General features: G+C 38.3%; 1 protein-coding gene across 1 annotated transcript in view; it reads right to left on the reverse strand.

Annotated features, from left to right (window-relative positions):
• The window catches only part of LOC117334202 (leucine-rich repeat serine/threonine-protein kinase 1-like), a 48,523-nt gene extending 25,346 nt beyond the window's left edge, over positions 1 to 23,177 (reverse strand). The window contains exons 1-9 of the mRNA XM_033893687.1: positions 23,019 to 23,177; positions 18,337 to 18,457; positions 15,362 to 15,744; positions 14,688 to 14,868; positions 11,982 to 12,158; positions 11,221 to 11,381; positions 2,101 to 2,318; positions 1,328 to 1,491; positions 704 to 882 (exon numbers count right to left, since the gene is read on the reverse strand). Of these exons, the coding sequence (XP_033749578.1) occupies positions 704 to 882; positions 1,328 to 1,491; positions 2,101 to 2,318; positions 11,221 to 11,381; positions 11,982 to 12,158; positions 14,688 to 14,868; positions 15,362 to 15,744; positions 18,337 to 18,352 (1,479 nt within the window). The 5' untranslated portion in view covers positions 18,353 to 18,457; positions 23,019 to 23,177. The remainder of the gene's footprint in view (positions 1 to 703; positions 883 to 1,327; positions 1,492 to 2,100; positions 2,319 to 11,220; positions 11,382 to 11,981; positions 12,159 to 14,687; positions 14,869 to 15,361; positions 15,745 to 18,336; positions 18,458 to 23,018) is intronic.
• Between the last annotated feature and the right edge of the window lie 3,650 nt (positions 23,178 to 26,827).

The raw sequence follows: 26,827 nt of genomic DNA on the forward strand, positions 1-26,827 counted from the left end.
CAATCTGTTCTACTGTTACTTCTCATGAAAAGTTCAAATGGTCGTAGCTCTGCCAACACGTGTAATAACAAAGTGAAATTAAAACCAGATATGTAACCTTTTTTAATACATTTCAGCTGAATATATCAAGAGGCCTATAAGGCCTGCATCACTCACCTTGTAATTTCTGTGATAAAGGCAAAAAACACTCAAAATTACTACAAGGATTTATCTTTGCTATGACTTTTTGGTCCCACCCCTCCCATCCATGGGGAGTAAGACCTATGACTTTTTGGTCCCACCCTCTCCCATCCATGGGGAATAAGACCTATGACTTTTTGGTCCCACCCCTCCCATCCATGGGGAGTAAGACCTATCATTTACACATAAAAATTGATACAAAGATCAAATATGGAACAAATCCTTTCTTTCACACAGAAAAAGACGGATTTAAAAAAAAATTGCTATATTTTCCTTATTTGACCCTGCCCGAGATCCACTGTTTATATGAAATTAGTTCCCCTTCACCCAAGGATACTTCAGACCAGATCCATTCATTTGACTAGTAGCGATTTTTAGGGAAATGTGACGGAAGACGCACCATGACATCAGCTCACCAATCCTTCGGACCAGGTGAGCTAAAAACAAAAAGGGATGGGAAGGAAACCCAGCTTGAACGGAAGGGATGTCTGTATATACATTTCAACAGAATCTGAAGTCTTACCAAGTTACAGTCCCAGCCCCCACAGAAGGCAGACATACAGTTGTGGCTGGCATTTAGGGACATCAGACTAGAACATTGTTTAATGGCATTGGGTAGCATCTTGAGCTTGTTGTGGGACACATCTAGACGCACCAGCTTGTAACAGGACCAATCCTTACTCCCAGGACTCACTGGAGGCACTATAATGTACATGGTTAGGGTATAGCTACTTTTTATTTACTGTTTGAAAAACTTAGATAGTGAGATCTATGTAAAAACTCATGGCTTAAAATAACCAATTCTATAAACTCATGGCTAGTGCAAATTTTTTTTTTTTCTTTTCTTTTGTTTTTTTATTTTGTAGGTGATCTTAATCCACAAATTCATCTAGCCACAAATTACTTAAACATAAAGGCATTTATATTTTCATATTTCTTCTAAATGGATTTATTAGATGTTATCAAATCCACAAAATCAAGTATCCAAGACATTTCCCTTGGAAAACCACAAAATTTGAGACTCACAAAAACATCTTATTTAACAGAATATCACAGGGTGAATTTCAAAGAATATTCTGACAAAGATATATATATAAACATGGCTAGGAAAATTTTCATATGAAACAAATGAATAAGCAGTACTTACCGTCCTCTGTGCTAGGGACTCTAGAGAAGATGATAGTCTGGTGTTCACGGACTAGATACTGTAGGTTGTTATGGCTGAGGTAGAGTTCTTCTAGGTCTGCAATCTGGAACAACTCAGAACACAAGGTTTCCAGCTTGTTATGGCCCAACTGAATCCTCTTTAAACTGTACAGAAATCAGAAATAGATCCAACAATATAAGTTCATAGAAGTCAATAACATAAGCCTCTCAAGTTTTCTTCCTTTTTACTGTAACAGGAGAGGAGAAATTGTAGCGGCCAGACCGGGTTTCAAACACTAGCGGATGCTCTATCAATTGAGCTACCTGGTCACCAATGATCGACCCAGTCCAGTCCCGCTACATTATAATTCCTGCTTTCAATTTGTATGTAGCGAAGATTGGACTTGAAGATAAAACATCATTAATCTTTTCTGTGGATTAAAGTACAAAGTTTGTCTACAATAATGCTTTGATAAGCTACTGGTACATTTTTATTCATGTTTTATTCAGTTGGTATTTATTCAATTTATTTTTCAGTAGGTCATCTAAAGCTGTGACATTTGCATGTATATGTCCTGAAAATATTTCACGATTTTTAATGATCACCTTCAAAATTTGTTAAGAATGCAGTGAAAATTTTATACACATAACAAAACCTGTACACCAGAATTTTAGAGCATATTTGAAGTATTTTCCAAATACATGTTCCAGTAATCTTAGTGAAATATTTAAGCTGATAAAGGGAGATAAGCCAGCTGCCTTCCACTAACCTACCGGTGACACACGGGAGGTTCTTTGCCACAGGTGAGACGTACGAGTGAATTGTATGAGGCGTTGAACCTACAGAGGTTAGGAAACGACCATGGAACCTCCACAGGTAGCTCCTCCAGACTGTTCTCACTGATGTTCAGGGTTACCAAGGTTTCTGTGTAACCTCTCAGCCAATCACCATGCAAAGCAGACAGCTGAATTTTGCTGTAGTCTGCAACATGCTGAAATGTAAGACAGTTTTCCGTGATGATCTCACCCATCATAGCATGAATCATGAAATTGCAGGTGAAATTATAACTCTTATAAATCACAAGGAGATTAAGACCATGTATTCTTTATTATGGCTTCATCAATGACACATCGCCATGTGAACAGCAATGGTTACTTTGAGGCAGGTTCTCTTGTAGTAGTTGGTGATTACCTCACTGAACATACAAGGTTGCCAATTATGGTAAAATGTATTGCCCAAGGACACAATTTTACTCTGACAACAACTTCCTGAGAAACACAAACCGATATGGGTAGGAAGCTTTAAACCAAACACCTCAGAGGTTATGTGGCCTGTGCTCTAACTGACAGAGCTATCGTGGCCCCCATTCTCAAAATGAGATCTGCAAATGTCAACATAATTCATAAATTGGTGATGTGGATAGATAGTGTGTTAGTGTCACCTGTCATGATTTATAGAAGCTCCCTAGAAATAATTTGTTCATGTTGTTGTTTACAAAGCACTATACATTTATATGACTTCCATAACTGGGAAAACTTTAATTTCTATTGGGAACAACAGAACATTGTTATGACTAAGTAATTAAACAATAAATTTAAATGTTTACATATATAAAGCTCTTAACAAATGATATCAAATTCCTTTCATCCCTCAAATAAAGCTGTGCTGAGATCAAACATGGTTAAGATGGGTGTTGGTGGTATAGCATTTATAAGATTTTATCAGCTACTTGAGATAAGATGGTCAGACACAATACTGCATGGCGGTGGCCAGTGTGTCATATATGGGAAACTCAATGTCACATACACGATACTGGTCAAGTACATGATACTGGTCAAACCTTGAATACTGGCTGTTTACAACACTAACAGCCACTGATAAGGCCTTTAAAGCTTTAAACCAAACACCTCAGAGGTTATGTGGCCTGTGCTCTAACTGACAGAGCTATTGTGGCCCCCATTCTCAAAATGAGATCTGCAAATGTCAACATAATTCATAAATTGGTGATGTGGATAGATAGTGTGTTAGTGTCACCTGTCATGATTTATAGAAGCTCCCTAGAAATAATTTGTTCATGTTGTTGTTTACAAAGCACTATACATTTATATGACTTCCATAACTGGGAAAACTTTAATTTCTATTGGGAACAACAGAACATTGTTATGACTAAGTAATTAAACAATAAATTTAAATGTTTACATATATAAAGCTCTTAACAAATGATATCAAATTCCTTTCATCCCTCAAATAAAGCTGTGCTGAGATCAAACATGGTTAAGGTGGGTGTTGGTGGTATAGCATTTATAAGATTTTATCAGCTACTTGAGATAAGATGGTCAGACACAATACTACATGGGGTGGCCTGTGTCTCATATATGGGAAACTCAAGGTCACATACACGATACTGGTCAAGTACATGATACTGGTCAAACCTTGAATACTGACTGTTTACAACACCTACAGACACTGATAAGGCCAAGGGTCAGCATAACGGGTCAATCTAACAGGATATCATGGGACTTTTAATTTTCATTGTGAGCCTAGATTTCATGTTTATTATTCATACATTGTAAGTTCATAATGGTGGTCTAAATACTGTAATAAGACAATTATCAGTCTGGTTTCTTGTAATTTTTTCTTCACATTTTTTCCACATTATTTTTACATACATTAAAATTTCTATTCTTGTGTCATAGATTTCCTAAGCCTTTTGATTTTTTTCTTTACATTTTTTATACATGTTAAAATTCCTGTTCTTGTGTCATAGATTCCCTGTGCCATATCTGGAGGGCATAATTTTAAATATTTGATGAATGTGGTACAGGGATGGATATTAAGTTCAATATCATAAGTGAGTGAAGTTAAGAAGAATGTATAGTGTATGATCAATCTAAAGACTTGAAGTAGAACAAACTTATTTGGAAATTTTTATGGCATGTCAATGTTTCCTTACAACTTTTAGAGTTAGAATTCAAAGTATCCAAAATAAGATGTATATGAGTAGTAAACATAGACTTGTATCACTTTTTGACAATAACAAAGAGAATATAGGTTTACAAGATAAACTCTTCCAGTGCCACAAGGGGATGAAGCTCAATCCTTATACAATAAGTTATAATATCCCTGTTATTAACAAATGAAAGTATAAGTAGGGAAGAATTAGGGCATTAACAGATATATGGTGAAATTTCACAGAGTTAATATGTTATACTGGTATCCAACAATGGTCAGCGTCATACCTGGAGAATGTCAAAGGAGAGGTAATAGGGAGGTAATTATATATATATAAAGACATGACAAGGCAAACAAAAACAATGTTTAGAAGACAAGAGCTCCCAGAGGGATCTTGGCGCCCACCATTGAATGATCTTTATAGGTTCCATGTCAGATTGATCTTTTCTCTACTTTTCCCTTCCTCTAAGTCTTACTAATTTGTGTAAATTCAGAAACAGCCCTTTAGTACTTTTCAAACAAGGGTAACCTATATATAAAATTTAAAATTTAGCGATAATGGCTGTCAGTTGGCCATGTTGTTTTCGGATTGGTCCCAAAATGCAATACCAGGGACCAAGGGGAACCTACATATGAAATTTGAGAAAGATCCCTTCAGTACTTTCTCAGAAATAGCGATAACAAACTTCAATTGTCAAAATCCAAGATGGCTGCCTGTTGGCCTTGTTGTCTTCAGATTGGTCTCAAAACGCAATTTGCATAACTAGGCACCAAGGGAAACCTACATATGAAATTTCAGAAAGATCCCTTCAGTACTTTCTCAGAAATAGTGATAACAAACTTCAATTGTCAAAATCCAAGATGGCTGCCTGTCGGCCATGTTGTTTTCCGATTGGTCTCAAATCGCAATATGCATAACTAGGCACCAAGGGGAACCTACATATGAAATTTTAGAAAGATCCCTTCAGTACTTTCTCAGAAATAGTGATAACAAACTTCAATTGTCAAAATCCAAGATGGCTGCCTGTCGGCCATGTTGTTATCTGATTGGTCTCAAAACGCAATATGCATAACTAGGCACCAAGGGGAACCGTCACATGAAATTTGAGAAAGATCCCTTCAGTACTTTCTGAGAAATAGCGATAACAAGAATTGTTTACGGACGGAGGGACGGACGGACGGACGGACGGACCACGGACCACGGACCACGGACGCAGGGCGATTTGAATAGCCCACCATCTGATGATGGTGGGCTAATAAACAGATCCCAAGTCAGGGATAAGAAAACCAACATCCAGGTAGATAAAAATTGGTAATAGAATGTAGTTGGAATCATTGGAATCACTATACCTCACACTAGAATTTAGGGGGGGGGGAGTTCACCCTCGGTACAAAGCTCGCCTCACATTGTATATCACTATACCTCACACTAGAATTAGGGGGTGAGTTCACCCTCGGTACAAAGCTTGCCTCACATTGTATATCACTAAACCTCACACTAGTATTAGGGGGCGAGTTCACCCTCGGTACAAAGCTCGCCTCACATTGTATATCACTATACCTCACACTAGAATTAGGGGGTGAGTTCACCCTCGGTACAAAGCTCGCCTCACATTGTATATCACTATACCTCACACTAGAATTAGGGGGTGAGTTCACCCTCGGTACAAAGCTCGCCTCACATTGTATATCACTATACCTCACACTAGAATTAGGGGTGAGTTCACCCTCGGTACAAAGCTCGCCTCACATTGTATATCACTATACCTCACACTAGAATTAGGGGGTGAGTTCACCCTCGGTACAAAGCTCGCCTCACATTGTATATCACTATATCTCGCACTAGAATTAGGGGGCAAGTTCACCCTCGGTACAAAGCTCGCCTCACATTGTATATCACTATATCTCGCACTAGGATTAGGGGGCAAGTTCACCAATTGGAATCTATTTTTTTTTTAATTTAATTTCAACATATTTTTTTTGACTGATGTTACATAAAACAGCTAAACAAACTTAAACATATTTACATACAACCAATATGTATTATACAATAAGAAGGGAGGTATCTACTTAGATTGAGTCTGATTTTTACAATCTATATTGCAATATATACCAATATTTTAGCAAACAAGAGGTCCAGATGGCCTGCATCGTTCACCTGGATATTTCAGTAATAATGGCAAAAAATACTTTCAATTAAGTTATATAATTTTTTTCAATTTTTTTGTCCCTTTTCCAACAATGGTTCAAACAAAATGTGGACCAAATCCTGTCATTCTTCAAGAAGAAGAAAGATTATTTTTTTTGCAATATTTGGGCTTCAACTTTTCCATCCCAAGGGAATCACACCTTCCATTAACACAACATTAGATCTCCTTTGCCGAATAATACTCCAGACCAAATTTCATGAAAACCTTTTTTCAGGACTACTACAGAGACGTCGACTAAAACACACAGACAGACAGACGTACAGAGGCACAAACACACTGACAGACAACAGATGGACAGACACACAGACAGACAACAGATGGACAAAAATACAGAGATACAAACACACAGACAGATCAACAGATGGACAAAAATACAGAGAAAAACACACACAGGCAGACAACAGATGGAAAGACAACAGATGGACAAAACTACAGAGATACAAACACATAGACATGACAGACAGACAATAGATGGACAGAGAACAGCCAGATACACAGACAGACAAACAGATAGACAGACACAGACAGACATCAGATGGACAGAGGTATAGATACACAGACAGACAACAGATAGACAGACACACAGACAGACAACAGATAGACAGACAGACAGACAGACATCAGATGGACAGAGGTATAGATACACAGACAGACAATAGATACACAGACAACAGATAGTCAGACACACAGACAGACATCAGATAGACAGACACAAAGACAGACATCAGATGGAAAGACAACAGATGGACAAAACTACAGAGATACAAACACATAGACATGACAGACAGACAATAGATGGACAGAGAACAGCCAGATAGACAGACAGACAGACACACGGACAGACAACAGACGGATAGAGGTACAGATACACAGACAGAGATACAGACAGACAAACTGAAAGTGTGATTCCAATATACCACCCCTGACTTCCTTATGGAGTTTATTAAATTGCTATCACATTTGTCTGAATTCTCTTCATTAAAAATATATATATATATCACTAATGTGCTAGTATAGGTGAGCGTATATTGAAGGCCCTTTGACGTAAGTACCACTTGAGAATTGAGTGTTTCATCGTTTAAAACCCACCAGTTGAATCATTCTGATTCAGATAAGGCAATCTTGATATTTTTTTTTTTAAGAAAAATGAAATTTCCAGCAAACATATTTTTCTAGAAAAATAAAACTTCTAAGTAATATATATTTCTAGAAATTCAAAATTTCTGTGAAAGATGCTTTTCTAAAAAAAATTAAACTTCTTTGTAATATATATTTCTAGAAACTCAAAATTTCTTTGAAATATGCTTTTCTAGAAAAATCAAATTTCTTTGAAATGTATTTTTCAGATATCCGATTCTGCCAAGAAAAATTTAAACACAAAATGTAGTATACTAATTAGGTCCAATACCCAAAATTTAGTTTAGGCCCAATTATAAAGTCAAAGTGATAACTTATCTTGATTGTACCTGTGGACACAGTTGCCTAGCTTAATTTGTTTTTATAATACTCAAAATGGAAGTTTCACGAAATAACTTTGAAACATTTTGTATACATATTTATATCTGTCTTGAAACAAGAATTTAAAATCTTCACAAAAGTTTAATTTTTAATTCAATTATTATTTCAACATGTCCAGGAAGTAGCTATAGCTTGAAACAAGCAAATTTATGTAACTGTCTGTCTCGTAGATGTATGATCAGAAAGTAACGGAATGTGAAACTACCAGCAAAATGATATTTTGAGAAATGGTAAGTTTAAAATCATGTATATTATGAAAAATTAATTTATGGATTGAAATTAACATATGACTTGTCCTAGAAAGCAGGCAGCTGAGGAGGATGTTTTTTTGTCAGATAATTCACATACATGTATGTTGCCATACATACTGGTAGATGATATAAACATTTCTCCATCAGATTTGAAGAAGAACATACATGGCATTAATTACTTAGGTTTGTTTAAAATACTCAATATCAAGTCAATTTTGACCTAAATACTAATACCAATTTGAAATCTACATGTTCAGTGAAACTTTAACGAGAACGTTTTTTGTATTACCACTCTTTGGAAACACTATTCAGCGTGAACTATTTTTGTTAATATAATTTGTGATTGAGTAATGGGTATTTTGTACATGTGGGTGTACTAAGCAATCCCACCTATCACAGTACGTTACTATGTAACAGTTACTATGTGTACGTGGTACTTGAAAATCTCTTGAGTTTTAACAAGATTAAGTCACACAACCGGAAAATATAGCTATATACCGGTAAGATGATTTCATCAGCCTACACAGTCATCTATAACAAAATAAAAGAAATATTGATAATTTATTAATCCTTCATTCGTGTAAGATTTCAAAACCTGATAATACGGAAATATCAATATTAAGCAGATGTACAAGGATGTTATACATGTATCCATTGTGGATATTATTACCAGGTAACTATACAAGTACACTGGGTATTGTTAAAACAATACATGTCCCCTAGTGGCCCTCGCTAAAAATAGTAACAGTGACCTTAACATTGACTCAAACCCCATGAAACTCAAACCTTTCTGGGATATTATGGTCCTTTATCATTGTGTGAAGTTTGATCAAAATCCCTCATGGAATGAAGCTGCTAGAGCGCTAACAAATTTGGTGTTACGTATCAAATATGTTCAACACACACCAGGAGGAAATCTATTTCCCCCCTGGTTTCACCATTAGAGGACTAATAACCCCATAGGAGCTGTCCCCCTGGTTTCACCATTGGGGGACTAATAACCCCATAGGAGCTGTCCCCTGGTTTCACCATTGGGGGACTAATAACCCCATAGGAGCTGTCCCCCTGGTTTCACCATTGGGGGACTAATAACCCCATAGGAGCTGTCCCCCTGGTTTCACCATTAGGGGACTAATAACCCCATAGGAGCTGTCCCCCTGGTTTCACCATTGGGGGACTAATAACCCCATAGGAGCTGTCCCCCTGGTTTCACCATTAGATGACTAATAACCCCATAGGAGCTGTCCCCCTGGTTTCACCATTAGAGGACTAATAACCCCATAGGAGCTGTCCCCCTGGTTTCACCATTAGGGGACTAATAACCCCATAGGAGCTGTCCCCCTGGTTTCACCATTAGGGGACTAATAACCCCATAGGAGCTGTCCCCTGGTTTCACCATTGGGGGACTAATAACCCCATAGGAGCTGTCCCCTGGTTTCACCATTGGGGGACTAATAACCCCATAGGAGCTGTCATTTATTTATGATGGCCATGGAAGTTTGATTTATGATGGCCATAGAAGTTTTATTTATGACGGCCATAGAAGTTTTATTTATGATGGCCATGGAAGATTGTATTTATGATGGCCATGGAAGTTTGATTTATGACGGCCATAGAAGTTTGATTTATGATAGCCATGGAAGTTTATATTTATGACGGCCACGGAAGTTTGTATTTATGACGGCCATGGAAGTTTGATTTATGATGGCCATAGAAGTTTTATTTATGACGGCCATAGAAGTTTTATTTATGATGGCCATGGAAGATTGTATTTATGATGGCCATGGAAGTTTGATTTATGACGGCCATAGAAGTTTGATTTATGATAGCCATGGAAGTTTATATTTATGATGGCCACGGAAGTTTGTATTTATGACGGCCATGGAAGTTTGTATTTATGATGGCCATGGAAGTTTGATTTATGATGGCCATGGAATTTTGTATTTATGATGGCCATGGAAGTTTGTATTTATGATGGCCATGGAAGTTTGTATTTATGATGGCCATGGAAGTTTGATTTATGATGGCCATGGAATTTTGTATTTATGATGGCCATGGAAGTTTGTATTTATGATGGCCATGGAAGTTTGTATTTATGATGGCCATGGAAGTTTATATTTATGACGGCCATGGAAGTTTATATTTATGATGGCCATGGAAGTTTGTATTTATGATGGCCTTAGGAGTTTGATTTATGATGGCCATAGAAGTTTGATTTATGATGGCCATGGAATTTTGTATCTATGATGGCCATAGAAGTTTGATTTAAGATGGCCATGGAAGTTTGTATTTATGATGGCCATGGAAGTTTGTATTTATGATGGCCATGGAAGTTTGATTTATGATGGCCATGGAATTTTGTATTTATGATGGCCATGGAAGTTTGTATTTATGATGGCCATGGAAGTTTGATTTATGATGGCCATGGAAGTTTGATTTATGATGGCCATGAAAGTTTGTATTTATGATGGCCATGGAAGTTTGTATTTATGATGGCCATGGAAGTTTATATTTATGACGGCCATGGAAGTTTATATTTATGATGGCCATGTAAGTTTGTATGTTTCCATTCACCATGATTTGTATATTAGGTTTCAAGTAAATATTACAGATTGATGAGTAAAATGGAGTCTCAACAACTGCAGCCCTCTCTTGACTTTTTGTTACCATGACAACAATTTGGAGAGAAAAATTTACATAGTTTCACAGAAATTGCCCAAGTTTTGGAGTAGTTGTGGTTTATCAAAAATAGGTCAAAAAACTGAAATAAGAACTGCCCAAATGGAAACAATAATAATCATTATCCACAACTTTAGTTATGATACATACATGTATCAATTTTTTTTCAGGTTAGACAAAAAGTTCAGGAATAGTTTGGAAATATATTCCAGATGCAGACCAGGGGATGGGCAGACAGGGTGAACTAGTTTATCCTGGCAACTTAAATTAATTTAAACTGTACCTGTATTTCGGTGACATCTTGGTTCGGCACATCCTCAGATGTCGCCTGTTGAACATACTGTGACAAGATTCTTCCTGTGATCTCTGGAAAGTCTGTACATACTTTATGTGTGAGTCGTGCTCCCATTTCCACTAGGAGCTGGACAATCTCGTAATGGTCACCTGGAATCGAAAGATGGATTAGAAAGAATTCAGTTTTTTTCTTAAATCAATTTTTCATTCATCAATATCCTACTTTAAAATTTACATATCATTTAATACGTGACAATTAAACCTTTAAAATCTCGGTAAGAATTGAATGTCCCTACTTCCAGGCAAAATAGAATGATTGTCAAATTTCTATAAATAGTAATCGTGACCTTGACCTTGAAATACTTAAGAACAAGCTCATCCAAGATATTCTTACATTTGACCTTGGCATAAGATTAATTGCAACCACTTCAGAAATGAAGTCCTTACACCAATAAATCTGAATCAGTCAATGGTTTCTATAAATAGTAATGGTGACCTGAACTGTGAATATTGAAACAGGAACCTTTTATGAGGCTTTCATATACATATACATTTGTACATGTACTTGATCTTGATATGACCTCCTTATAAAATTGCAAAAAAAAAAAGTCCTAATAACATCACACTGAATTGGTCAATGATTGTACTATAAAAAGTAACAGTGACCTAGAAAATCTTAGACATTTTTTTAATTATGCAATCCCATTAAATGAACAGGACCTCATTACAGAGATGAGAAATATTAAGTACCTGCACAAGCTGCAAATATTGGTGTGTTGTCCCCGGAGTTGTCAAGGGACTGGATGTATGGTTTTGGTTGGTTGATATCCATTCCCGGACAATACCACATACCCACGATGTCCTTGTTACCGCCTGCACATGCTGCATAGAGCAGACAACTCCGTACATCCTGTTCCCGAATCAACTCTGGAAATCAACAGCATCAGCTATTTATCTCATACAACAAAACTTTTTTATGTTTAATAGATATTGTTTATGTAACATTACTTGTTGACTTGTTATAATTACTTGTTAACAAACTTGTCTATTGTCTTTTACACAGGGTGAATGAGAAGGAAAATGTATACAATTATTCTAGCAAGGAAAACTGATTGCAATGAAAATCTGAAAATCACGTTTATATATTATATATATATATAGGATGATGAGTTTTCATTTCAAATGAGATTTTACGAACCAAATCTTAGAACTTTTTAATATTTTGCATGCCTTGGCAAGCAAAAATTCAAACTTCACGACAAGTTACATAAAAACTTATATGAAATGGAAACAAATTTAAAATACTTTTCATCACATAGTTCAGAAAACTTTCATACCGACATGTTTTATAGCCAAAATGTGGAGGTTTCAAGCGGAGACAGCCATTTTGTTGAACAATTTACAATTCATGATGACGCGTCATTGTCCATGATATCTCAATCTATTTTTGACTGGCGCAGCCAATAAAACTGCTCCAGTGTATATTACACTAATGACAAATGACAAAAGATTATTCAAGGAAAATTCACTGGAAACCAGACTGGTTATGTGATAATCTGATATCCTTGCCATAATATATTAGTATTATTAAATGCTTAAATCAGTGATTTTGGTTATGAATATTTCAATAGTAACATAGAAATATCAAAACTGGAAACTCTTCCTTAGCAGAAGACACTACTATACCACTGGATTGATGTGTGTATAAGAAGACTAATGGAGTTAGGATGTGTGTAAGAAGGTAGGATGTGTGTAAGAAGTTAGGATGTGTGTAAGAAGTTAGGATGTGTGTAAGAAGTTAGGATGTGTGTAAGAAGTTAGGATGTGTGTAAGAAGTTAGGATGTGTGTAAGAAGTTAGGATGTGTGTAAGAAGTTAGGATGTGTGTAAGAAGTTAGGATGTGTGTAAGAAGTTAGGATGTGTGTAGAAGTTAGGTGTGTGTTGAAGTTAGGATGTGTGTAGGGTTGGATGTTGTGTAAGAAGTTGGATGTTGTAAGAGTTTCGGATTGTGTGTTCGGTTGCTGTGTAGCGTTAGGATTTGGTCCGCCGTTTATGTGTTGTGTAATAGTTAGTGTGTGTCCCTTTAGGTGTGTGTAAGCCTTGCTGTTGTCGCCGTTCTGCTGTGTTTCCGCAGTTCGCTTGTGTCCTCCTTTTTCTTTTTTATCGCCGTTCGGCTTGTGTCTTCGCTTGTGTTGCGTCAGTATTCCTGTTTTCCGCTGTTGTTTTTTCCTTTTTGTCCTCCTTTTCTTTTTTTTTATTTTTTTAACTGTGTGTCCGCCGCTCGGCTGTGTGTACCGCCGGTCGGCTGTGTGTCCGACGTGTCAGGCTGTGTCGTCCGCCGTTCGGCTGTGTGTCCGCCGTAGGCTTCCCGTTCGGCTTGTGTCCGCCGTTTCGGCCGTGTGTCCGCCGCTACCTGGCGTTCTGCTGTGTGTCCGACGCTTTGGCGTTTGGTGCTGTGTGTCCGCCGCTTCGTGGCGTTGTGCGTGTTGTCCGCCGCGATCGTGGCGTTGGGCTGTGTGTACGCCGCTTCCTGTGCGTTCGCCTGATGTGTCCGCCGCTTCCTGGCGTTCTGCTAGTGTGGTCCGCCGCTTACGTGGCGTTGTGCGTGTGTGTCCGCCGCTTCCTGCCGTTCCTTTCCTCTTTCATAATGTAGTTTGTTTTGATTTGGAGATATAATCTGGTAACACTGAAATCAGTGATATTGACTATTTGTTTCCATAGTAACAATGAAAACAATAAAAATGAAAACTGCTCCACAGCAAAAGGCACTACTAGAAAGTATGTGTAGAAAGTTTAGTGACGTTATCTTGAACAGTTTTTGAGATATGCTATGGAAAGGCTATTGGATGGAAGAAACATTATTGTGTATCCCTCACCAATCTTCACTGGGCAGGGATATACAGCTAAAAGTTATTCACAAGTGTCTCAGACAACTAGTATCTATAGGCAGCTAGATTGTATATAAAGACGTCCGGGGAGTCTTACATGTATATATACCCCAATACCTTGAAAATTAAACTAATACAGAAAATCATGGTCTGTTTCATAATTTCCACAATAAAAATTCATATTTTTTTTGTATCAATGTCTGGTAAAACTACACAAATTTGAACAACTGAATAAAGAACGTTTAGTGGAGTGGATTGCTTGTCACAAGTTCAGGCAATAGCTCCACAGAGATATATTAATCAAAATTATTATTATAAATTAGGTCAAAAATAATAAAATACATGTTTCATTATTTGTAAATATCAGTATGACCAATTTTCATTATTTTCTTTTTCAATGTTAATTTCAAACTTCCACCAATAACCAGCCACCATGAGTTATTGCATATCCATGCCTGTTTTAGTATAGTCAGTGATGAAGTTCCTGCCACAACCACAGTGCACACAAGATATTATAAAACATTCTCACCAAGTTGTGGAAGAAACTCATTGTTACCAATGGACATACTTGGTTGGTATGACAACAGGATGCGGATGATGTTGACATGTCCGCAGAGAGAAGACACATAAAATGGTGAGTTTTCCTGCCAGGCTTGCTCTCCCACCTCAAGAATTTTGGCGCCATAATCCAGCAACACTTTTAAATTTTCAGGACAGTTTCTAGAGCATGCTATGTGAATAGGTCTCCCCTGAAACAGAAGCATTCATGCTATTAATAAATGCAGTAGATAAAGATGTGCTTATTACCAGGTATAGGCTTATTTCCAGGGGTACACATGTACTGAAATGCAGTAGATATAGATGGGCTTATTACAAGGCATGCACTTATTATAAGGTGCAGACTTAACTGCAGTAGGTATAGGTGGACTTATTACAAGACATGGACTTTATTCAGGTGCAGATTGAACTGGAATAGATATAGGTGGACATATTATAACCAGACATGGGCTTATTTCCAGGTCGGGCTTATTACTATGTATCAGTCTTTTTCTAAGTACATGTTTTGACTTATTGACAGATGAATATAGTATTTCATCTATTTACCTCTAGTGACTTTAGGGTCCAAGAAATCAATAGAGTACTTTTATCAAAATAGAAATAGTTTACATGACAATTAATGTTTTTTTTTCTTTTTTTGTTCAAAATGAAATTTACTTTATGCTACTCAGTAAAATAACTTACATATTTAGGACAAGAAAGGTTGACACTAGTCCCTTTGTGTAGTAGAGACTTGATGAATTTCTCATTTATATCCGGTTTGCTGCACAAGTAGTGAAGTAATGGCATTCCATCACCAAACACAGAATCATTCAGTGCCTGGAGAGAGCCTTCTTTCTGTTTCAACCCTTGCTCATCTCTAGCCCCTGTATCAAATCCTTGCTCATCTCCCGCCTCTGTATCGAATCCTTGCTCATCTCCCGCCTCTGTATCAAATCCTTGCTCATTTCCCGCCCCTGTATTAAATCCTTGCTCATCCTGCCCCTCCACTGCACTAAGCAAGTCAAGAAAAGCCTGTAAGTCACCATCTTCTACGGCTTCAGTGAAGGCACCAGGGTCAAATGTTTCTGAAAAATTTCAAACAATCTCATATTATATTACACAAATGATTTACCTTTAGGGGCTGTTGGCATTCTGTTGGACTACAAATTGAGTTTGGGATGTAGGCCCCATGGGGAGCTTCAAATGAAGTTGGGAATGATGGAGGGATTGCCTAGAGCTGTGAGTGGGCGAGGGGACTGGTGGAATTTGGACGGGGTAAGGGGATGTTGGAATAGGAAGAAATTGGAGGGGGCAAGGGGATTGTTGGAACTGGGGGATCTGAAAAGGGTGAGTGGACAAGTGAATCTTCTGTAGACTGAAGGGGTGAAGAGACTGGTGGGGTTGTGGGGACTGGTGGAATTGGGGGAGGCTCGAGTTGGTGAGGGCACTGGTGAATCCGGGAAGACTGGAGGGGGTGAATAGACTTGTGGTATAATGGGAGACTGTAGGGGGTGAGGGGACTGGTGGAATTAGGGGGGACTGGTGGGGGTGAGGGGACTGGTGGAATTAGGGGGGACTGGAGGGGGTGAGGGGACTGGTGGAATTAGGGGGGACTGGAGGGGGTGAGGGGACTGGAGGAATTAGAGGAGACTGGAGGGGATGAGGGGACTGGTGAATCTGGGAAGACTGGAGGGGGTGAGGGGACTCATGGAATTTGGGGGGACTGGAGGGGGTGAGGGGACTGGTGGAATTCCGGGGGGGGGGGACGCTGGAGAGGGGGGACTGGAGGGGGTGAGGGGACTGGTGAATCTGGGAAGACTGGAGGGGGTGAGGGGACTCATGGAATTTGGGGGACTGGAGGGGGTGAGGGGACTGGAGGAATTTACGGTAGACTGAAGGGGTGAAGAGAATGGTGGAGAACCTGGGAGACTGGAGGGGTTGAGGGGACTGGAGGAATTAGAGGAGACTAGAGGGGATGAGGGGACTGGTGGAATTAGGGGGGACTGGTGGGGGTGAGGGGACTGGTGGAATTAGGGGGGACTGGTGGGGGTGAGGGGACTGGTGGAATTAGGGGGGACTGGGGGGGGTGAGGGGACTGGGTGGAATTAGGGGGGACTGGTGGGGGTGATGGGGACTGGTGGAATTAGGGGGGACTGGAGGGGGTGAGGGGACTGGTGGAATTAGGGGGGACTGGAGGGGGTGAGGGGACTGGAGGAATTAGAGGAGACTGGAGGGGATGAGGGGACTGGTGGAATTAGGGGGGACTGGAGGGGGTGAGGGGACTGATGGAATTAGGGGAGACTGGAGGGGGTGAGGGGACTGGTGGAATTAGGGGGGACTGGAGGGGGTGAGGGGACTGGTGGAATTAGGGGGGACTGGAGGGGGTGAGGGGACTGGTGGAATTCCGGGGGGGGGGGGGGGGGGGGGGGGGGGGGCTGGAGAGGGGGGGACTGGTGGGGGTGAGGGGACTTGTGGAATTGGGGGAGACTGGAGGGGTGAGGGGACTGGTGGAATTAGGGGGGTCTGGAGGGGGTGAGGGGACTCATGGAATTAGGGGGGACTGGAGGGGGTGAGGGGACTGGTGGAATTAGGGGGGACTGGTGGGGGTGAGGGGACTGGTGGAATTAGGGGGGACTGGAGGGGGTGAGGGGACTGGTGGAATTAGGGGGGACTGGAGGGGGTGAGGGGACTGGTGGAATTAGGGGGGACTGGAGGGGGTGAGGGACTGGTGGAATTAGGGGGGACTGGAGGGGGTGAGGGGACTGGTGGAATTCCGGGGGGGCGGGGGCTGGAGAGGGGGGGGGGGACTGGTGAGGGTGAGGGGACATGTGGAATTGGGGGAGACTGGAGGGGTGAGGGGACTGGTGGAATTGGGGAGACTGGAGGGGTGAGGGGACTGGAGGAATGGGGGGGGGGGTAAAAAAGTAGATGAGGGATTCAGACGGGTAGATCTTGGAGAAGAATTGGGGACACAAGAAGGGGTGAGGCTCGTCCATGTTGGAATTGAGTAGGATCTGAGGGAGACTATAGGGGCTCATGTGAGGAGGGTTTGACAAGTATTTATATTCCTATACAATGAATCATACACATGTATGATGAATGAATGCCAGTCTACATACATTATGTAAATGTACATAATAAAGTTTAATTATCAATTTACTTAATTCATAACTTAACTTTTTAAAAGTAGTGTTCATGTGGCAAAAAAAAAGAAGAAATTTAAAAGAAAAAGATGATAAAATACCCGAAATATTTTTAATTTCTAAAATCCATGTCTTTTTTAACAAACAGCTGGAATGATACGATCAATATACCTTAGCACATAAAGTGGTAAACAATTTGTGCCCAGAATAACAGGGACGAAGGAAAAATTCCATTATTGTCAAGCTGTACATGTCAATGAAAAGGAAGTGTTAGAGGTTTTTTCAAGCCAAGATCAACTATATTATTTAAAAGGACTCACATATACAACTCTCAAGACACATTTTTCATTTGATATTAAATGAATACATTTGGCTGGCCATATTATGTCCATTGACAGATATATAGACATACAAGCTGTCAGCAGTCGTCAATGTAAGCTTACAGATCGTTAGTGAACAATTCTCGTGATGTCATGTTGAAATAAGATAATGTTTTAATAAAAAGGTTTAAATAAATCAATTTTAATACTATACCTGGTGTAGTCTCCATTGTGTCAGCACATCATATTCAGGTATTTTCCATCACAGCTGTGCATACCAGATAATGGGAGAGATTGTTTTCCAGCTTGTAACTGCTCCAGTTTACCTGTAAATTCTGAGAATGAAGCATATGCACATGTTAACCTTACACCTTTATATCTGGGTAGGTGGACTTATAGGTAATAAACAAATCATCAGTCCAGTTATAGTAGTCTATTAGGTTGGACAGACAAATATTCAGGTGTAAATATATATACATAGCAGAAACTATGCCTCTCAGACACTATATACTTAATGCTATACTTTATTAAGTATATCGTTTCCAAATTTGTGAACCTATTATAAATTACATTTATTAAAAATATTTATTGAAAAAATATTTATTGAAAATGTCCAGTCTTGTGTCTTTTCTCTTTTGACACCTTTAGCATGAAAAATACTATTTGTACCTTTAAAAAATATCCCTATGAAAGTGTGGCAGGATCAGAAATGGAGTCCTTTTCTAGATTTGTGAGCGGGAAATATTGGCAAGCTAGGAGTGGCAGGTTTGATAACTATTGACCGAGCGCTACTGGCTTACCTGCACTACATGTTATGTCTAAACACTTAGGAATTTGTCTTTATGTTTCCGATCATGGGTTGTTGGGTGGCACAGTGATAATTTATACACTTGCCTTCCACCAAGGAGGCCGGGGTTTGATTCCCTGATTGGACTGAAAAACGATAGGGCCATCTGCCCAACTACATGGGTTTTCCCCGGGTACTCCGGTTTCTTCCCCTCAATAAGACCCCTTGCTGGCTTCCATCCGGGCCAACAAACATTATTAATATAAGCTGATATATAACTTGTTTTGAAATTGTTGTAAATAAAATAAAGTTTACATCACAATCCGATTTTGTCATCAATCCATCATACTACCCGGCAGTAAGTGCATCTTTTGTTCCTCCAATACACAGCCATTTGTAGATAAGAGCCTTTTATCTATATGCTATAACAGGTACCCATATCTTATCATAGTTTCTGTGTAATCTAAACCTTTAAGTGATAACAGTACACATCCTGGTTTATTTATGAATATTTGTACAACACATTTCTATATATGTCTAAGACATAGAAATTACCTCAATATTTTTTACAGATACAACAATCTTTTAGAAAACAATAAAATTATTCACCACAAGGGGATTGAGTATCACCACAGGCTATTATAACATGTACATGCCGCGGTAAAATGTAAATTTGTAGGTGGAACAGTACGGTATAGCTATAGGTAAATATTCAAAATAGTTTTCAGGAAGATACGTAAACAGGTACTAATAATTAATCCACAAAACATTTCTATAATTTCAACAATGAATTTACATGAATACAGTTTGCAGCTGGGTTGTAGTTTATATACATTATAAAAATACCAGGCATTATTGAAGTTGAGGTCAAAGTTCAAAAAAATTATATTAGCGTCACAATATTTATATATTGGTCTGTGATACACTGCCTTATCATACATACGCAGATCCAGTATTAATCTGAAGATTTCTGATGTTTTTATTAGCCTTTTAAAAATCCGATATTGGCCATCAGATTTTAGAAAAGGCAGCTAAAACATTATAAACCTTTGGATTAATCCAGTGTGGTGACTACATACATAAAATACTGACCAAGATATAATGCTGTAAAAGGTCAAACATGTCACATTCCCCTGGTACCTGCATTTTGGTACTTTACTGTATGTCAAGGTCACTGTTACAGAATTATCAAGTCATGTTGTAAACAGTTCGAAATGTTACAAAAATGACTTGCATGTATATATTTGTCATTGGTAGATATATATATATACATTCATGTATATCAAGTCTGAAGTCCATCCATGAAACAGTGGTTGAAACATCAGGGAAATGTATTCTGCTATTTGAGGTCAAGGGCCAATACAAAAAAAAGAGGTCACTTATATATCGGTGATATACATAGTTTGTTTATATATGTGATATTATCATACATATGTACTATGGTATCTTGATCAACATTTACTGATACACGAACAGATAAGATTTAAAAAACTATGTTTTTGTATACTGTATATATATATATAGAATACATAGTCAGTGTCTTGAAATATAATATTTAAGCTGTGTTTTGGTGAGACAAATGTGGCAAGCCACTTTTTGCCAAAAATACAGCTTACATTTTAAGACACTGACTATGTATTATATTTATCATACATCAGTCATCAAAAATAAGCATTTTGAAGTGAAACAGTATCAACAATATCCCAAATATGTTCACCTTTTCAATGTTGTTTCACTTGGAAGTAGATCAGTCGAATTGACACACGTGCTAAGATTCTAAAATACAGCTGTTTTCCGTCACTGCAGCTACAGCAAATATATCTATGGTGGGTATATTATGTGGTGCCAGTTGCAGGATAGATATATATATATAAGGTCAAGCTTTAAAGTGTTGAGTTAGTTTCACCAGAAATGATTTAATTGTGACTTTAAATATTTTTTAAAAAGTTTTTTAAATTGACAAGTTGATGCTGGACCAATGGACAACGGAAGCCATACAGGCACTATGTGCCGATTCTGTTTAAAATAATCTCTGTAATCTCAGGCAATTATCTTACCGTAGTGTCAAGCTAACAAATCTTTACAAGGTCAAGTAGAGTATCCCCCCCCCCTTAAGTGCACAAATCCGCTGGTCCTTACTCTACATCTACTAGAAATGAATGGCCGGTCTGATCTTATGACTACACAGAAGATGTCGAACATTACATACTTACAATAGATTAATTGTAATCTACATCTGAAGTAGGTGGTAACATTTTAGAAAATTGTGCATGGGTGAACAGCATACACAAAAATGTATTTATTTACATTTATCACAGCAGCAGGTACATACTAGCCTTATCTATACATGTGTATCCAGTCAATTTAGAGTATAACTTGGACATAAAACAAGAGGCCCATGGGCCTTAACGGTCACCTGAGTTTTGATATATTTTAGCATATTTGGCTCCTGTGACCTTGAATGAAGGTCAAGGATCTCCATTTTAACAAACTGTGTTGGCCTTCATCCCAGCATGCTACAGACCTAATGTTAGGTCTCTGGGCCAGTTGGTAATTTAGAAGAAGTTGAAAATGTAAATTGTTTATACGACGCACACCACACGCGGCTGGACAAAAGGTGCAGGTGACCTAAAAAGTACAATTGCAACAGAATTTACTTTGTTTTCATAATTGTTGTCGTGTATGTTGTAACAGAAAAAAAAGTCTACAAAAATCAACCTTTGGAAAAAAATGCTGTTTTCACACAAATCTGAGTAAAGAAAATAAGTATTAATGCGTAATGAACCAACTTTGAAGTGTAATATTTAATTCTTTGATAATATTGGGTATGGGGTGAACTCAATAATACTCTGAAACCTGGTGTTGATCCTGTGGCATGTTAGAGTGAAGGGCAATCTAATTAATAAAATCTAGATGGTCATTCTCACTACGTTACATGAACATCTAACAATTTTTAATTAGATTGGAGTGAAGGGCTACCAAGTTTGTTCAATTAATGACCTTGACCTACTAAAATCTTTCAACATTTTCTTCTCAATAGCCAAGAGGCCGCCCCGCATGCTGGGCTGAAGGACTACCAAGTTAGTTTTAATGAATCACATTGACCTACATTCAAGGTCAAAGGGGTAAAATATCCTAAAATGTGTAGATTACTTCTTCTCAATAACCAAGAGGTCCAGGGACTTGATATTGGGTCTGTGGCATGCTTGATCGAAGGGCTACCAATTTTATGTAAATGAATGACATGGACCTAAATCAAGGTCACAGGGGTCAAATAGGCTAAAATCTTTAAACAATGATTTCTCAATTGACAAGAGTCTCCAAGACCTGATATAGGTGAATAGTATGATGGCAATGAAGGAGTACAAAATACATGAATAGACCTAGCCTTCCTTGATATTTGAATGAAGTGATAATCAGCTTAGTATCTGTATAAATGACCTTGATCATTTTCAAAGTTGCAACAGAAGCAGATGAGCAATACATGCCCATAGGGCCTCTTATTTCTTACATCTCAATTACCATCCTACTATGTAATGAACACTGGGGCGTCGTTTTTGCCAAATTTTAATGTTGTCCCCCTAAACATCTGAAAATGTGCTATATACATGTAGACTTGGGAAAGTCCAAATACAAGTAGACTTTGGCAAAATTTCAGGTCCCTGTGGACTTTTCCCCTGTGATAATATAAAATGTTTTCGTAGGTATCCACAATTCCGAATTCTGCTGCAATTATGTCCTGCTTTTGACTGTTTTGAGTAAATTGACTGGGCTAAAATATAATCTTTGGTCACATTGACAGACGAGGTCTATTACTGTACGTATACATACCTTTAGTCACAAGTTGGCAATCTTATACACACATGTCGATCAATACACATGCATTTTCACTATACTGATATATAACAGATCTTGGCATCAAGTGTTCATCACACTGAACTAACGGTCGGTATTATTTTGAGGTAAAGTTTTGTTTCAACACCGGTACCAGTCGTATACGTCTGTGATGAATGGTTCGTAGTCCCCACACAACCACACGTGTAACTGCTTACAAACAAACCCCACATGTGTAGACCGCTTACCCCCTACCCGCAGTTAACTGAACTTACCTTTGATAAGCTTGTCATTGACAATCGACTGCAGCACGTTTGCGTAGAAGAATCCTCACTTATTATAAGATAATACGTCACTTTAATATGGCTGGTTAAGATAAACACCAGGAAACGAAAGCAGGGCCTCTTGCCTGTGATTTACCCGGAAGTTGTAATGCTCCAGTGACTAACAAGAACTAGTGTGCCCCACGAGTATAATTTATAATTGTGTCGCCCGACTTACATATAGTGTACATACTGATAAACCTTATCGGTTAGAAATCCGGACAGAATTTTAGGGTCCAGCCGACAATACCCGGGTACGTGTAGATCTACGTCGAATAATAATATAAATAGCCTACATGTACATGTACGATTTAGTTGACAGCGGAATTCATTTCAACAAATCTTATTGCACATATATTTTCGAAAGTTTTGTTTCACAAAACATATTCCTTAAAAAGCTTCAAATTCAAAGGACACAATAAAGTACATTGGTTCCTATGGGAACGGACTTACATCACGTCCCAACTTGGTAAAAAAAACTTTATTACATCATCAAGCATCGTTTCAGGAAGTTGTTACAGTGGAACTTCGTTAACTCGAACTCGGAAAACTAGAATACCCCGTTTAACAAGTACTTCATCAGTCCCGACCGAATTTGCTCTTTATCCTAGTAAAAAAATCGGAAAACTCGGATAATTCGAAGTGAAAATTTGGTCCCAAAGTTGAAAGACGAAATGTTGACACACAATGTAACGTGTTGAAGGAAATATAAAACGGTTTGGTCAATATATTTTTTCAATGCAAGAAAGTATTCAAGTAAATTGAAATTCTGATCCAATTAGATGCATTCGCGAGGGTTTGGATATTTCCTTATCATTATTTTCATTTTTTTTTTGTAGTTCTTTGGTGTTTCTATGCAAATCGTTCACATGATCAGTAATGGGGAGAGCAATACAGATCGAAGGTTTGTTTCATTTTAGATAGAATACATGTAGTAATTAGTGTAGTTTTCTTTTATTTTTATTTTTTTTTGTACATGTTTAAATTACCATTCGCCCCTACATATTTTGATAAAATCAAAGTGTCGAGGCCACTCAATTGAAATACATGAGAAGAGCAAATATTATTTGAATATAAAATGGCATGTACTAAGATATTTTTAAAAAGTGTATTCCAGAACGTTTTACTGATGATTATCCTGTCATTTTAGGGAATTTATTTACTTTAAAATGGCTGTGGTTGCGTTAAAGTTGTGATGAATAGTGAAGAATTACGTTTTCAAACCTCACTTGAATCAGACACTTGTGTATCAGGTATATACGCCCCTGCTTGAATTGGCATATAATTATAATTCTTAGATCGATTAATCAACAATATCGCGATTCCCTACAACCAGTTAATTTTGGTTCCTTAGTTTTTAAATTGTACTCAATTTACTGCTTGTTTCTCTCTCCGTGTAATAACTGATCTGTATCCCAATTAAAGTCCGACAACTTTCGTTAGAATAACTCGTCTCGGAAATTATTTTCTTCCAGATGAATTGGCCTTCCTTCTGTTCCGGCGACTTGCTGAATCGCACGTTCATGTTATAGAATCTAAGCTTTGTGAAGCATTTCTCTATCATCTGATTTAAAACATGCAGCAGCTTTAATTTATTGCTATCCGAATCTCTATTGCGGAAACAAGCTAACGTTAGGTTTTGCCTCAAAATCACTTCGACTCAACAAGCATGGCCATTCTACATTTAATTTAAGTATCGAATGCAAAAACAATCGGAGAGCAATCTTATCGATTTCCAAATGGAAAAGCCAAGACTTAAAATAGTATTCGACGACCGAAGACCACTTTTATCAAGCTAAGCTAGAGGCGACTTTCAAATGTCGCGTTACAACTAGAGTTACCTCCCCTCGCACAAACCTGAGAAAGGATGCTACAAATGGTTTCCTTTTAACCAGGGATGCTTCAGACCAAATTCTTTCATTCCTTTCCCTCACTGGGCCTCGCTTATTGGCCAGACCCACTTACACAAAACTGTTTAGAATTAATGCCTACATTAGAAGGAGGATTTTAGAAATTTATTGCATATTTACCTGCTGCACCCTTCATTTAGACCCATCATTTACTTGAAATTGGTTCCCCTTCACCCAAGGATGCTTTAGACCATTTTTTTCGTTCCTACAAGGTAGTCAGCCCCACCATTTGTACAATTTTGAATCCCTTCCGCATAAGGATGGCTACCAATCAAATATAAGCGATGTACATAACTTAGTTTATCTTTAGCCAAATTTAACCCTTTAGACCCACCAATAAGCCCCCTGGGGTCAGCTGGACTATTTATAGTTTTTTAATCCCCACTCCCAGGGATGCAACCAGTCAAACATGATAGATATTCATCGCTTTCTTCCAGACAATTAATTGTTTATGTCAATTTAGCCAAACTGACCCCTTTTTGCCCCACCCCTCTGGCCACAAGGGTCAGCCAACCCATGTGTACCCATTTGTAACGATGCTACCAGACAACTATGAGTGATATCCATTGCTTAGTTCCAGAGAAGAAGCTGTTTACATAAATTTTACCAAATTGACCCCTTTTGGCCCTCCCCTCAGCCCCACCATTTGTACAATTTTAAGCTCACTCCATAACAATGCTACCTGACAAATATGAAAGATATCCAATAATTAGTTCCAGAGAAGAAGTGGTTTATTCAAATCATTTTTATTTTACACAGTGCTTATTTGTTTGTTTTCGTTTAATGTCCTATTAACAGCCAGGGTCATTTAAGGACGTGTCAGGTTTTGGAGGTGGAAGAAAGCAGGAGTAACCCGAGAAAAACCACCGGCCTACGGTCAGTACCTGTCAACTGCCCTGTCAACTGCCCCACGTAGGTGGAGGGCTAATGATAAAGTGTCGGGACACCTTAACCACTCGGCCAACACAGCCCCAGTGCAAAGGAGGACCATCTTTTACAATGTCTATATATGTATTGTTAAGATTTATTTCCACATGGACAAGTGATAGTGGACATTATCAATGGCTGATCTTACAGACATTTTCATGTGTGCATTTTTATTAAATATGGACAAGCGTTTTTGCACATATGGTGCCTTCTCTCTAGGGCACCCACACTAGATTTTAGTGTTTCTACATTTGACACCATAAGTATGATGGACAGGTGCTACCTTCAGTATTACACACACATCCATGTTTTATTACATTTTTACTAGTGAAATATCGAAAATTATTCATTCTATAAAAGAATTTGACCAATCAAAACACTGCTTACAAATACATGTAACATTGCACACAATTATAAAAAGCTAACCCTGTATATTTTGTTATTACATTTACTTAGAGCTAGATCCCAGAGGGATCTTGGCGTCCACCATTGAATGATCCGGGTGATCCATATCAGACAAATGAAAGACTGATCTTTTATCTTCTTTTCCCTTCTTTCACTCTTCCTTTAAAACATTTAATAATTTTATATAACACTATGTATCAGGAGCAACCTGCAATTGTCAAAGTCAAAGATGACCATACTCTTTGTCATCCATTTAGTTCTTTCAATCAGACTTGCATGCACAATTGCAGACCAAGGGGAACCTCAAATTTGAGAAAGATCAATTATGGCCACTTTGTACTTCTAGGAATGGTTATAATAAAGCAGTTTCAACTGCCACCTTGTATTCCGACCAAACCAAGGGAAACCTACAATTTTGAGAAATTTATCTTCAATACTTTATAAGAAATAGCGATAACAAACTTCACTGGTCAAAATCCAAGATGACCACATGTTTGAAATGTTGTTTTTCAATCGGTC

Source organism: Pecten maximus, chromosome 9 (genome assembly GCF_902652985.1).
Source record: "Pecten maximus chromosome 9, xPecMax1.1, whole genome shotgun sequence".
Taxonomy (NCBI): Eukaryota; Metazoa; Mollusca; class Bivalvia; order Pectinida; family Pectinidae; genus Pecten; species Pecten maximus.